General features: G+C 59.8%; 1 protein-coding gene across 1 annotated transcript in view; it reads left to right on the top strand.

The window, feature by feature from the left end:
• The window catches only part of ITPKB (inositol-trisphosphate 3-kinase B), a 94,234-nt gene that overhangs the window by 76,298 nt on the left and 3,614 nt on the right, over positions 1–14,322 (top strand). The window contains exons 3-7 of the mRNA XM_024575988.4: positions 4,544–4,643; positions 5,904–6,117; positions 10,191–10,395; positions 12,251–12,352; positions 13,961–14,032. Of these exons, the coding sequence (XP_024431756.2) occupies positions 4,544–4,643; positions 5,904–6,117; positions 10,191–10,395; positions 12,251–12,352; positions 13,961–14,032 (693 nt within the window). The remainder of the gene's footprint in view (positions 1–4,543; positions 4,644–5,903; positions 6,118–10,190; positions 10,396–12,250; positions 12,353–13,960; positions 14,033–14,322) is intronic.

Genomic DNA, 14,322 nt, shown 5'->3' with positions numbered 1-14,322 from the left:
TGTTGTTACAGGTTCTTTCTCCCTCTACCAATCTCTCTCCACAGCCTCTGAATATCTGAGCACCTGTAGGTCAGGGGCAAGGGGAGGGAACTGTCCAGAGCAGCTTCGGAACACCAGCTGTCTCCAGGCCACTCTGGGTCTTTAAGAACCAACGTTCCCGTGCCCCTTTCCCCCCATTCTGGCTGTTTTCTGGTTCTTTCCTCCTAAACTGCTCTGAGGGAATCGGGCAGGAGACCCCACCTCTTACAGAATGAGGTCAGGGCTGATTCAGACATCGGCAGAAATCACTGCACTGCACTCAGGTAGAAGCCAGAGCAAAGCCAAAACTATTGACCCAAAAGTGCCATGACCTTGGGATTCATGGTGCTGGTTTTCTGCAAGCCTGTAAACCTGAGGTGCTACCCCAAAACACCTCACTCTGGTCTTCAGTGGGCTTAACCACCCAGCACAGAATCAAGGTGAATGCCGCATGTCTCCAGCCCATCCTGTGGCCCCTTCCCTGCTTGGCAGGTAATCAGCTTGGTAGTGCTCTGTTTTCCTTTGAAGTGCTCTTAAGGACACCCCAAGAGCAGAATTCCCACCACAGTCTAGAAGCGTTTAACTGGTCTGATCTGACCCATGGGAGAACCTTGTGTTACCTGGTAGGTAAGCCAGAAGGGGCCCCTGCTCAGCCCCAACACGTGGCGTCCTGGGGTCTTGATTGGTCAGCTGTTGAGCATGCTGAGACTATGGGGAACCTTCCTGGGTGGGGGGAGGTAGAAAGCCAGAGCTGAGAGGGACCACCTCTTCTGCATGGGATTCTTCCAGGTTGTTGGGCTACCCTCCTTCCTTGCCTCATCACCCATTGTAGCTAAGGGGCCGGGGGGCATCCATATCTGAGGACCTTGGCTCCCTCCAGCAAGGGGTTTGGTGGGACTGTCAGCCCAACCAGCCCTCACCCACAGCCTAGAAAGCAGCTGCCACCCGGAGGGGGTTTGGTGCCTGGATGGGGCCATCAGACAGGAGCAACTGAGCATCTGACATCTGGTCGTCCCTCCCTGGCCCTGGGACACACTTCCTCTGGTCCTCTGTTGCCACCGTGTCTACGAATGAAATGTGAAATGGCACGCGGCAGCGGGGGACGGGGGCCCTCTCCTTTTCCCTGTCCTGTGTCTCCACCCCCATGGGCTGGGCACGGGAGAGTGGGTCTCCCTGCAGGCCCCTTTCCCAGGCCTGGCCCTGGCCCTGGCCCTGGAAGCGCCCTTCCTGTGTGATGTTTGGCGGCCATGAGGCGCTGCCTGGGCACTGCTATTTAAAACCCACGGGAAAAACCCCTGTGCACTGCTGCTGCCAGCAGTGAAGTCCCCGGCGCGCAAGCCCGCCTCCTCGGTGGAAGATTCCACCGCCCTGCACGGCGCAGGACAGCCACAGGATGGAGGCTGCCATGGCCTTGGCCACGTGGGGCCCCTTTCACGTTGCAGAAACGCTTGCTCACGGAGGAGCCAGGAAAAGGCAGGTTGAGCAGAACATGCCCATTTACTCCAAGCTCAGGGATGTTGGGAGGGTCTTGGGTCCAGCGAACTATCAGAGGCCCCCCAGCACCCCTGTCCTTGCAGGACCCCTGGCCTTTCGTCTCTGAAGAGAATTCCAGGATCTAGTGGTTTCCAGGCGTCCAGTGCCCATGCTGGGCGGCAGCCTCCCTGTTCTCCTGCAGTTCTGTTCTCTCCTGCCTCCCATCCCAGGGGCACAGGTCATGGGCTCAGTGTGTCCCCACCAGTCTCTGGAGAGCTGCGTCCAGACAGGGTGGGCCTGACCCAGCCCAAGGTGCTGTGGTCTTTACTCCAGTAACTACGGTAGCACCTATGCCCAGCTTCACACTGACAGCCCCAGGATAAGCTTAGAGGCCCCTCTCCCCGAGCACAGAGCTAAGACCCTTCCATAGACACCCGTAGTCTGCTGATGGCTTTGCCTCTGCTACCAGGGAATCGGTGTTACTCCCATTTTACAGGTGAGATAACAGAGCCTCCAGGAGGGTCAGGAATTGTTTGAGGTTCGTCAGTGGGAGCGGGTGGGGCCAGGGCCCAGGCCCAGGTGGGCCCGCTGCCTGCACACCACGCTCACCTGCTCAGCCTCATCTCCCATCAGGTCTGGTCCCAACTGCTCCAATCCCCTGTCCTGGGCCTCTGTTCCCATAAGCCCCCTCCCCACTGTGAGCCAGTAAGGTCTTTTTTCTTCTCCCCAGTCTTCCCCAAACTACCTCTGCCGAGTACAGCCTCAGGGCCTTCCCTCCCTGCAGGGTCAGTCTCGTCTCGGCCCTTCCCTGGCCCTTGGACCCGTCTTCTCTGGTCCTCTGTTGCCACTGCGTCTGTGACACACGGCAGTTGGGGACAGGGGCCCTCTCTAATCTTCCCCCGTATGGCCTTGGCTGCTGGGGTGTGGGAGGTCATTGTCCAGAGTCCTAGAGTGTCTGTCAATCAGTCCAAGGAGCCCAGTGGACCAGCTGTCCACCCCTCACTAGACAGGTGAGGAAACTGAGGCACGGAGAAAGGCCGTGCGGGTTTAGCTGTTCCCTGACGGGGCGGCATGGGATGAGGTCAGCCCTGGATTGAAAGTGCTCTGCCCTGCCCCCACACCACCCCTGGACCTGTGAGACCCTCATCCCCTTTGGTCTCGGCTGCCGGAGGTGACCGGGCAGGTGGTGGTCGACTGAGTACTTTTCCTCTGGATCCACCTTAAAGTCTCCCCTTGCATTCAACCAGCCCTGCTCAGCTCATCTCCTGTAATCAGGTTTTCCATTGTTGCCTCAGCATTGTCTGCCCGGTAGTTTGTGCAGCCTTCTGGGCGCTGAGATAAGAAACGCCTGGCCTTCCTTAGCCTTCTTTGGTGATCTCCATCAGAAGGATCTAGGAAAAACACCCTTGTCAGTAAAGGCCCGGCCCTCCTGTCACATGGCCTGACGGTGCTGGCCTGCTTTAGACAGACCAGGTCGTGGCAGTCCATCGGGAGAGGGCTTCCTGGATGGGGATAGAAAGTACCAGGTTCAAGAGGGAAGAATTCTCCTCCTTAAACAGCTTTTAACTTGAAAACTTGATGGCAGACGCAGTCGGTCTCAGCAAGGAGAGAACAAGCAAAGGAGGCTGAGTTAACTTTGATTTAAGCTCGGGCTCCAGCAGCCTCCACAGCCGGAGTCTGTCCAGTCCCCTCTGGGCAGCTGCTGATGGCTGTGGCACAGGGAGTGAGTAGACGTACCTTCAGGGTCCCCTGTCGAGGCAGGACCCTCCTCACCCCCTTCTGCAGAATTTCCCTTCTTGCCAGCCCAGAGCCTCATGGCCTGGACTCTGGGCTTGCCGGTCAGGGATCCGCTTTCTCAAAAATTCCAAATCTTTCTCAGTTCAGGTTCTCATCACCCCCAACACAGGCTTATGTGTTTGGGGCCACTTAATCTTTTCGGGGGGATACTTAATCTTCATCTCTACAGCCTGTTTTTATTAAAGTTAACTTTGGGATATTTTTTCTAGAGACATGTTTATTGCTGGGGGAGAGAGAAGTTTAAATTTTTTTTTTCTTTCATTGACTGTAGAGAGAGGGGAAGGGAGGGAGAAAGAAAGGGAGAGAATCATTGATGTGAGAAACATCGATCGCTTGCCTCTTGCACACTCCCCAACTGGGGACCAAACACACAACCCAGGCATGTGCCCTGACTGGGAATCGAACCCATGACCTTTCAGTTTGTGGGACGATGCCCAACCCACTGAGCCTCACCGGCCAGGGCAAAAAGGGGATTTTTTAAAAAGTAGTCATGTAAGTGAGAGTCATTTAAATGCATTCTGTCGCTTATGACTCTGAGGCTCGGGTTCTACAGATGAGCAGAACTGCCTCGCCTGCTTCTTGGGAAAAGAAGGTGCTCGCTGTTAGTTCTCCTTTCAGCCGGAGCAGCCCCTCCCACACACACTCCCTGAGAAGGAGAAGAGTGGTCAAAGGGGGAGACCGGCAGGCCTGCGCACGCCGTGTGCCCACGGGGTGCGGGTGGGGGCACCATCCCTGGGGAACTGCCTTTAAAATTGTTCTTCAAACCACTCACAGGCACGAGGCACCTCTGTTGACACGTTGTGGCCCCGTGTCGTGGCCCTAGTCTTCCTCTGGGGGGCCACGACTGTTGGGATGTGGGAAGTCATTTTCAGAGTCCTAGAGTATCCGTCCATCCAAGGAGCCTGGTGGCCCAGCGGTCCATCCCTCACTGGAGCGATGAAGAAACTGAGGCCCCGAGAAGGGGGCGTAAAGGAAGGCAGTGTGGGTTTAGTTGGTCCCCGACAGGTTGGCATGGGATGGGGTCGCCCTGGATTGAGATCACTCTTCCCCTGCCCCCCGAAACCTGTAAGACCCTCATCTCCGAAGGTCCCCTTGCTTCTGAGCATTGTGCTCAGCCTTTGCAAAGACCCCTCTGACAGAGGTGAGGCCCCTCTCGCCCTGTAGCCATGGGCAGCGTGTTGCCCTGCTTTGAATTCCTCCTGACCAGAAAGTGGTTCTCTTTCTAACGTAGAGCTTTTCGTTTGCTTGTTTCTAGAGCAAATCATGGAGGAAAATAAAAAACATGGTGCACTGGTCTCCCTTCGTCATGTCCTTCAAGAAGAAGTACCCCTGGATCCAGCTGGCAGGACACGCAGGTAGCTCGGCTCTCCCAGGCATGCCGGGGGACATTCAGCTCCCTGGGGAGTCGCCCAGCACGTTGAGGGGTGGGGTGGGGAGAGGGGGGTGAACTGGCCCTGGACGCTCCTGGTTGTGAAACTGTCCAGAACAGGTTCTCTCTGAGAATCCACAGTGGCAATTGCAGCCAGACTTTCTTGATGCGGCTGTAATGCCACCTTCAAAACGTGTGTGCAAGGGCACACGGACCATCCCTTCCCCAGAACACGCACACCACCGCCCATCGCTGTCTCTTTCAGCCTCTTCCTCTCTCTCTTCCAGTTTACCCAATAAAACACGTGAAGTCGTAGATCTTAGAGCTTGCCTGCCATTTGTCGTCTTGGACAAAGAGGCAACACCAGCTCTTCCATTGAACATCTGCTGTATACCCCTTCGCCAGGGGTCGCAACATTAATGAAAATGCTGTATGTGCCCCAAGACAGGGTGGAGTGCTGGGTGCAGGTGGCCAGGCCACCAGTCAGCCATGTGGTCTCTGGTTCACTTAGTGACAGGGGAGGAGGTACACCTGGAGCCAAAGCCTCAGAGCTGTCTAGTCCCGAGGCACACACGTGGGGGCTCTTTGGTGTGCGCTGGCCTCTAAGGGCATTCCAGTGGCTGCCCATGGACTTGGCCTTCATTACTTCAGGCCAGCACAGGGTCCAGCATTTCTTTTATATCCCCATTCACCTTGGCCCAGCCCAAGGGTTCATGGATGCACACACTCCCTAAGTGCTTACCTGAGGGCGTGGCTCAGAAGGAGCATGGCCAGGTGGGTCAAGCCTTAGACTCCCACCTCTCAGCCAGTCTCCCTGTTTTGGCACTGAGCCAGGTCCTGTTGGGGTTTCTCCTGAGACCAGAGACACCTTTGTTGCCCAAGAAGCAGGGTTGAGGATGCAGGGTGGGGGTGATAGTAGAACACAAAGAGCAGTGAGTGAGCCAGTCCTGGCACAGAGCCCCACAGCCCTGCTGACCTTCCAGCAGTGGGCGCTGGTGCTCCTCCATCTCCAGATGAGGGGCCCGGGGTCAGGGAAGTTGGGGAACCTCGGAGTTGCCGTCAGTGTCGGGGGGCTAGGACTTGCACCAGTCTTCTAAAGCGCATGGTCCACAGCGGAGACCTGGGCCTCCCTTCAGCCCTACGCCTAGCAAGCCCTGGACCATCCTGAGGGATACAGGCACTGTCTCCGAGGGGGCTGTCCTGGGTGGAGAGGTCACCAAGGGCCCCCTGTCCTCTTGCTATGCAGGGAGTTTCAAGGCGGCTGCCAATGGCCGCATCCTGAAGAAGCACTGTGAGTCGGAGCAGCGCTGCCTGGACCGGCTGATGGCCGATGTGCTGAAGCCCTACGTGCCGGCCTACCATGGGGACGTGGTGAAGGACGGGGAGCGCTACAACCAGATGGACGACCTACTGGCCGATTTCGACTCGCCTTGCGTGATGGACTGCAAGATGGGCATCAGGTGAGCCAGGCTCCTCCTCCTCGGAGCAGTCGCTGGGCACCCCGGGGCGCCCCTGAGGCCTCGTGTGTGCAAGGGCAGGCCAGGGCATCTGGTGGGACTGACTACCGGACCCCCGCCCCAGCCCAGCCATCTCACATTTCGTGCAGAGGGGACAGGGACCCTGGCTTGGTGCTGCACGTCCTCAGGGAGACATCAGAGAGAACAGCCCGTCCTGTTGGCCAGGGGAGTGGGGGTGTTTGCTGAGGGTAGCAAGAAGGTGGCTTCCTGTTATGTGAGCTTTGAGGGGACACTGGAGCAGGGTTCTTCCCAGTCCCCCCACACCCTGACCTTCGCCAGGGAGTGGGGAGGGAGCTGGTTAGTAGGACATGTCAGTTTGCCAGCAAAGATTTGGCCTGTGTAAGAGCACAATGGAGGAAGGAGCCCAGGACCTTACGAGGCCCTGACCGCACGCACCAGCCAGCCCCCACCGAAGACTGGGGCTCAGGGTGACCCAGCTCAGAGCATGGTGCTCCAAAGCCTGGGGTAAAGTGCAGTGGTCCGAAGGGGTACTTGGGCTTGTGTGTGGGATTGGGACCCCCCCACCCCAGACTCAGGCTAACTCTGATGTCTGCGTGGAGACGTAAGCAGTACAGGACCCGGGAGGGCAGGAGGGGCAGGAGACCTGGCAGGAGGAGGCCCTGAGACCCCACCACAGGAAGGCCAGACGGACGTGGGGCTCCCCAGCCCCTTTCCCAGCAGGCCAGGCTTCAAGAAGCAGAGCCTGGAGCAGCAGCTTGTTTGCTTTGGATGGTTTAAGCAGTTTGATTTCTTATGAAAGGAGATTGGGAAAGATGAAAGAGAGCGAGAGAGAGAGCAAGACAGAGAAAGAGTCACACAGAGAGAAACACAGAGAGAGAGAGAGAAGCCAGGAGGCCAAGCCCACCAGCTTCCCTTCTCTCCGCACCCCTCCTGGGAGCTGTGTCCTAGATTCTGACCCTGCAGGCTGACTCCTGGTCCCTTGGCATCGCCCCCAGGGCAGGGATGGGGACAGGGAGTACAGGTCTCACTGTTCGCTCTTATACTGTCCCTGCCTCCCTCCAGGGCCCTCACCAGCCCCAGCCCACAGGGAGGAAACAGAACATCCCTCCAGCCACCCCTTGGCCGCTGCTCCACCCCAGAGTCTTATTTCTGTCCCGGGAAGCGCCCTCACCCCACCTCGTGCACCAGGATGCACTCTCAAGGGGAAACATATAAATAATCTAGTTGGTGTTCACTCAGAACGTGGCCAAAAAAAGTACATGCTGTGGGAAGAACGCATAGCCGGTCAGTCCTGAAAGGCTGCCCAGGGTACCAGTCTGTCCCTGGGAGGCTGCTGGGGACAGGAGCCTGTCTCTGCCCAGGGCTGCCCCGTCCCCTTGCCTCCTGCTGCTTCCGTCCCACTGCACCCAAGGGCTCTCAGAATGGACCCTGAGCAAGAAGGCTGGTTCCCATTTGACCCCGTCCTGGGCAGGGCTGGGCAGCAGAGGGAGTGGGGTGTGAGAGGGGGGCCCTTGTGGAGAAAAGGGGTGGGTCTCTCCAGAACCAGTCCCTGCCGCTCCACCCTCCCTGCCTCCAGGTGGGTCCTTCTGTGCTCCGAGCTTGTGCTGGGTGCTCCTCAGGGCCTCCCTGTGGCTGAGTTTTGACAGGACGTGAGCCACATGTCCTGAAGCAGTGCAGCCCTCATTTGCCGCAGGCCCCCACATGCAGGTCCAGCCTGGGCTTCACCCTGAACTTGCCAAGGGGGCTCGGTGGGCCCTGTGGGCCCTGCATCCAAGCCAGGGCTGTGACATTTTCCACCTGCATTGATCTAGGTGCCTCACAGCGCCTCCTGAGGCCAGCAGTCTGTAGTCCCCCCCCCCCCCCCCAAGTGTGGCCTGTGCTTGGCAGAGGGGGAAGGCGGAGTCCAGAGTCCACAGACTGAGTCCCAGGCATGGGGGCCAGAGACTTGCCACAGGTCAGGGGTAGAAGGGCCGACAGGCCAGCCCAGCCTCCAGCACAGTGGGAGCCTGCAGTGTCCCAAACTAGAGGCACCGTGGGACCCCGGTCCCCCACGGACAGACACTCGCACGCTCTGGGGAGCTTTCTTAGATGCTTCCCTGTAAATCTGGGTGTGTGACCTGCCGCTAAAAGTCAGCGGTGTCTTCCAGACTTCCAGACCAGGGCCTGTGGGCGGAGACCAGCGCTGTCTCCAGGACCCCGCCCTGTTAGAAGCTATAGATGGCTGTGGCCTGTCACCTGTGGGCTCTCCGCTCCCCACCCCACAGCCTCACCCTCACAGAATATGAGGTGGAGGTTTGACCTTCCCCTGGGAGGCGGAGGGGCAGGCGGTGAGGCAGCGTGGGTCGATCCCCGCGGGACCCCTGGTCCCCCTGTCCCTCTGAGGCCTCCTGTGGGCATCCCTGCCCAGCCCCTTTCCCCTCCCAAGGAAGAGCAGCGCTGCCCAGATGGAGCTGCTGGGGCCCTTCCTGGAAAAAGCCCTGTGTGACAATGGGTTTGACATGCAGGCCTGCTTCCTGTTTAAGGAGCCACTGAGAGCTCTTTGCAGAAGTACGGCCGCCCACTGCCCTGCAGCCCCACGGTGCGTGGGGAGCCCTGCATGACCTGCCGCTTGCCCATCCATGCTGCACACACACAGGCCCGCACACTCAGCTCCATGCAGGCGCCTCCTGCCTCTTGGTCTCCGCCCTGAAGCTGCCCTCATGGGCCTGGCTGTGCATGCACAGTAGTGTGACCACAGGTGCGGGTGTGGGCACAGGTGTGTGTGTGAGTACACCACCAGGGGCCCACAGCACTCCTTACGCTCTTTGTCCCCTCTGGAAGTTTCTAAATGACCAGGCCCAAGTTCACAGGCAAGGATTTGGGTGCTTTTCTTCTATCAGTCGATACAGTGGTTTCTGAAAACATTATCTTTCAAAGACATCATTAATTTGACCGTCAGTCTGTTCTGGGTCCCAAATTGGCAGCTTGGAGGTGTGGGGGGAGTGTGGAGCGAGGCCCTGGGGATGGGCAGCGGAGAGTGGGGGCTGGGCCTGTTGCCACAGCAGGCCACCTGTGGGCAGCTCCCACCCACGCAGGGCTGGGGGAACAAAACTTCCCTCTACTGCAAGTCACGCTGCACATTTCTATCTCATTTCTATCTCACAGGCGGCAGCTAAGCCCACTGGGTGGCAGGGGAGGAGGGGAGTTTAAAATGGAGCAGGGAAGGGGGCCTCGTGGGTAAAGAGACCTTAGGCTTGGTCAGGCCTTCCCGGCATAAATGAGGCTGACGATGGGGTATGGGAGGCCGCCAGGGCCAGCGATTCAGCCTCAGGCTGCCTAAATCCTGTACTGCCCCTGCCCCTGCCACCCCACCAGTGTCCAGGGGACCCCCTCCCGGTCAGCCAGCAGAGGGTGGGACCATGAGTCATGCAGTTGGACACATTTTCTCGGCTTTTCGGGCTCAAGTGTGAGGAGGTGTGGGCTCGGCTGAAGCCTGGTGTCCACGGGCAGGATGAGCCAGGGAGTCTCTGATACAGCAGAGCCTGTGGAGCCCCAGGCTCCCCTCCCTGCTGTGGGACCCCGCCTCCAGACCGTGGCCCCTCCAGAGGCCTCCTTCAGAGGCCTCCTCCTGGCCTGACCTCCATACTCAGGATTTCCCCTGTCTGGAGAGAGGCGGAGACCTTTCAGCCCCTCAGGCTGCCTGAGAACTGGGGAGGTGGGTGGGGTGGGGCACAGAATGAGCTCTCCGACCTGCTCAGGTGCTGGCTGCAGAAGCGCTCGCTTTGTGGAAGGGGCCCAGGCAGCTGGGCCAGGAGGCTGCAGGCAGCTGAGTCAGGCTGGCTCACCCAGGGTGGGCGCACACTCAGCTCGGGCTGCAGCCTGCCCCTGACTGAGAGCAGGGGTGGCATTGCTAGGTGGGAGCAGCTTCATTCCAAGACCACTGGAAGGCCTGGCCAAGCCTCAGGGGCTCTTCCTGCTGGCAGAGCTCCACGGGCCGGCAGAGGAGGGAAGGGAGCAAGTTAGCTCAGCTGGCTGGTCTGGCCCACGGCCCTCACATGGCCTCCCCTCCTACGCAGGACCTACTTGGAAGAGGAGCTCACCAAGGCCCGGAAGAAGCCCAGCCTCCGGAAGGACATGTACCTGAAGATGATTGAGGTGGACCCTGAGGCCCCGACCGAGGAGGAGAAGGCCCAGCGGGCCGTGACCAAGCCGCGCTACATGCAGTGGAGGGAGACCATCAGCTCCACCGCCACCCTCGGGTTCAGGATTGAAGGCATCAAGGTGAGGCCGACCAGCTCCTGGGTAGAGAAGGGATGGGGGCTCGGGCTCCACCAGCACCTACCTCAGGAGTCTCAGGACCCTGCAGAGGCTCTCAGCTTCTTCTCTGCAGAGGCCCAGGGTGAGCCCCAGGGACAGACATTTGGAGAAGTTGTCCTATATTCCTCAGTCTGGGGACAGGCGGGATGGCCGTGTCCGGGGCTGGGCCCTTAGAGCAGGTCTGCCTTCCACTTCCCCCAGAGGTCTGCCCCCTGCTGAGGACCCCACCCTTATAGCCCAGACCATACTGGGCACTGAGAGAACCCACCTGGGAGCCAGGTTATAGGGTGCCCACAGCCCAGAAACCGGGGACAGGTGGTGCGACACAGACCAGAGAGGTGGCCCTCACTCTGCCCAGGCAAGAAGGGCCAAGCACTGCTCCTCTGTCCCCAGACAGCTCTGGTGAGGCTGCACTGAAGCCTCCCCCATCTTCAGGGCCGCCTCGTTCTCTCTCCTTCCCTCTGGGGCCTCATGATGCTTTTCCTCCTCCTTGCTCCACCTCCCTTGCTGTGAGATTTGAAGAGCCAGCTCAGACAGGTGCTCACCCACAGGAGCAGGGCATTGAGGCTCCAGGCCCCTGAGGGGCTCAGGCAGCTATCCCTCCAGCCGGTGGCAGTGGTCCCTCCAGCATTCTTCAGTTTCTGTGGTCTGTTCGTTAATTCTTGGCCCTCGTGGTCCAGCCGTAGAGTCAGGACACGGCAGCCCGAGCAAGCTGAAGCCAGGGCAGGCTCCGCAGCCTCATTCACATGGCATTTTGGTGTGATGTTCTCCCGTCGGCGGTGGCGCCTCTCTGCCCGGGAAAGGATTCACCCTCCCCCGGGACAGCTGCTCTTTGAGCTCTGGGCTAAGAAAACCATTTGCCCACCCCCCACCCCCCACTCCAACCTGTCTTCCCAAACCAGCTTTTCTGTTTCACACCCAGCCCTCAGACTGGGTGCCAACTACACGCTCCTCCTGCTCCTCTTCTTGCTCATTTTCCTTTATCCACCTTTCCCTGCGCTTCTCCCTCACAGGCTGGATGGTCTAGTCTCTGTCCCTGTCCAGCCAGCCACAGGAGCAGCCTGCAGCCTGTGCCCTTGGGCTGAAGGCCAGCAGCTGTGAGAGCAGCAGGCCCCTGCCTCTCCCCTCCCCAGGTCCAGGGAACGCCCCGCAGAGGCCCTGTGGGAGAGGCCACCCATGTCCACCCCAGGGTCAGGCCCCGCCTATTTCATGAGGCAGCCTCGGGCCTTCCCTAACCCCCACCACGCTCGCTGGTGGCGCTCAGGCCCAAGTGCAGGGCTCCCACAGCCCTCCTCTCTCACCCTTTGTCCCTAAGAACTGGTTTCCTCTTACAGGAGAGTGAGCTCCCCAGGCTACCCTGGAACAGAGAGAGCGTGGCCCAAGGAAATGGAGCCGCCTCACATGCTGGGGAGACAGGGCCGGGGAGTCAGGCAGGCAGTATTATCTCATGGCCTTCGGGGATCCTCCGTGACTCTAGCTGAACTTGGGGTCAGGAATGCAGCTCTCTGGTGAAAGAGAGTGCCTCTGGACAGCAGGGACCTCCTGGCTCTCTGGTTCTGGGGCCAGGCCCCTTGGGGAAGCCACGGCCTGTCTTCTCCTTCAGCCCCACTGCACACACGCAGGAGGGCGCTGGCCCCCGGGCCCAGGACAGGCTGCCCTCTGCTGTGCTTCCCGATTAGCCGCCCTGGGCCTGGGGGTGCAGGTGCAGAGCACCAGGTCAGGCCCGGGCTCTGGGCAGCTTTCTCAGACTCCTGGGTCGGGGAGCAGAGGGCCTGCCCCCCAGCCCCTCTGCTGACCCCTCCTGGGTTTGCCTCCTTAGAAAGAAGACGGCTCCGTGAACCGGGACTTCAAAAAGACCAAAACGCGGGAGCAGGTCATTGAGGCCTTCAGAGAGTTCACTAAAGGGAACCAGAACATCCTGGTGAGTCGGGGCCCTCGCCAGGGAGCCGGCCGTGGGGTCTCGGGCAGCAGCACGGTACCCACTCAGCAGAGCCGGGCCACAGCGACTGTGGCCACATTGCTCACACAGAACCCGGCCCCACACTTCCGCTTGGAAGGTGTAGAGGAAGGTGATGTGGCTGTCGCCCGTTCTGTGGACAAACAGGGAAGCTCGGTGGATGCTCACTCACTCTTTCCCTCGCTGCCAACCTCGAGGCTCCTGAGAGCAGTTTCGGTCTTAGGAGCAATCCTTCCCATCCCCAGGTTTCCCTAACACCCCCCCCCGCTCCCCCCCCCCACCCAGCGTTGTGCTGCATGCTCATCCCAGCCTCTCAGCAGCCTCTGGAGGGGGTGGGCACCCTCGTCCCCATTCCACAGATGAGGAAGCTGTGAGGTCCGGGACACAGGGCTAGGACGGGGCGGAGCCAGGATTCACCCAGATGGGCTGGGCCTCCACCAGGCCATGAGGCTGAGTGAGGGAAGTGTGCCCGGTGGGGGGGAGTCATAGCAGCCTGCCTGGGAAGAACCTGCCAGCAGTCTCTGAGCCTGGAGGTGGGGATGGCAGGAGTTCATGACAAAGTGACTCCCTTCACCTCCGCCGCAGTAGACAGGCTGGACAGACACGCTGACCCCTGGGATCAGGACCCCGATCCTCCCAGCGGACGTAGGGTGCACCATGCCTCTGCACTCCATGGGCAGGGCGCCTGGGCACACCACGCTCGTGGGCCCCTTCCTGAGAGAGACCCCTTCTCCTAAACCAGCGACCAGGGCTGCCGAGCAGGGATGGGTGGATCAGACGCCTTTTCTCCAAGAAGACCCAGCACTGGCTGGAACTGGGGATTCTCCCTCCCTTCCTTTTCCAATGGGGAGCCTTCCCTTGGCCCCTGGCAAGTGCCGAGTCATGGGGCATCACCCTGAGTCATACACAGCCTGAGCCTGGGGGTGCTAGGTCGCCAGCTGCTCAGCAAACCTGCTTGGAACTTGCGCTTCCTGCACCCCATGAGAGAGGTTCATTCTCAGTGCTGGACTCCGGGCTGGCCCTGCTACAGACAGGCGTGGAGGGACCATGTGTGCCTGTGTGCTCTGGGCATCCCCAGCCATCCCCAGGGGAGGTGGGCACCCCCGGGGCCAACACAGTCAACCAGGTTTGGAGGGCTCCGTGGAGAGCCCCCTGGCAGAGATATTTGTGGCTCCTGCACTTTGAACTTTCAAAAGTCAGGGCACTGAAGTTTGTATTCAGGAAGATACCATGGCAACAGTGCTCCTAGGATGCTGCATTCCAGAATAAACTTAACCCTCGTGGGAGGAGCTCCTGGAGGCTGCACAGATGCTTGGGAATTGGCCCCCCACCCCCACCCCTCTGCTCACGGAGCAGTGTGAACTAAACAGGGCAGGGGACCAGGAGCCTGGCCGCCCTGCCTCCTGGGGCCTCAGTCACTTCACTTCTAGATGAGGAAGCTGGAGTGCGTTGTCAGGGCGAAGGCTCCCTCCCCCTGACTCTCAGGGACTCTAATAGGCCAAACTGCCCTTAAAACCCCCCACCGCCCCCAGTCCCAAATGTTTAAAAATCTGGTCACCCTTCTATTCCCAGATCGCCTACCGGGACCGGCTGAAGGACATTCGGGCCACCCTCGAAGTTTCTCCCTTCTTCAAGAGCCACGAGGTGGGTGTCGGGCTGTTGCCATTCCAGGCAGAGGGCTGTGCCCGCTGTGGCAGGCCATGCCCTTTGGGCCTGTCACCGGAGCTGTGAGCAAGCCTCCCTCGCCAACAAGTCTGCCTGCTCCGAAAGCCCAACGGGCATTTTCAGAATGATTACAACCAGAGGCAGGTCCTCTGGGATCAGGCCCTTGGCCTCGTGCAGGACCCAAGTCGTAACACATCTGTGCCAGGAGCCCTGAGGTGACTGACCACTTGGGACTGTCCTGCCTGAGACCTGGGGTCACACCCTCCTCG

This window comes from Desmodus rotundus, chromosome 10, assembly GCF_022682495.2.
Source record: "Desmodus rotundus isolate HL8 chromosome 10, HLdesRot8A.1, whole genome shotgun sequence".
NCBI classification, from domain to species: domain Eukaryota; kingdom Metazoa; phylum Chordata; class Mammalia; order Chiroptera; family Phyllostomidae; genus Desmodus; species Desmodus rotundus.
The sequence above is the reverse complement of the archived record's forward strand: the minus strand, read 5'-3'. Positions and strand labels throughout refer to the sequence as shown.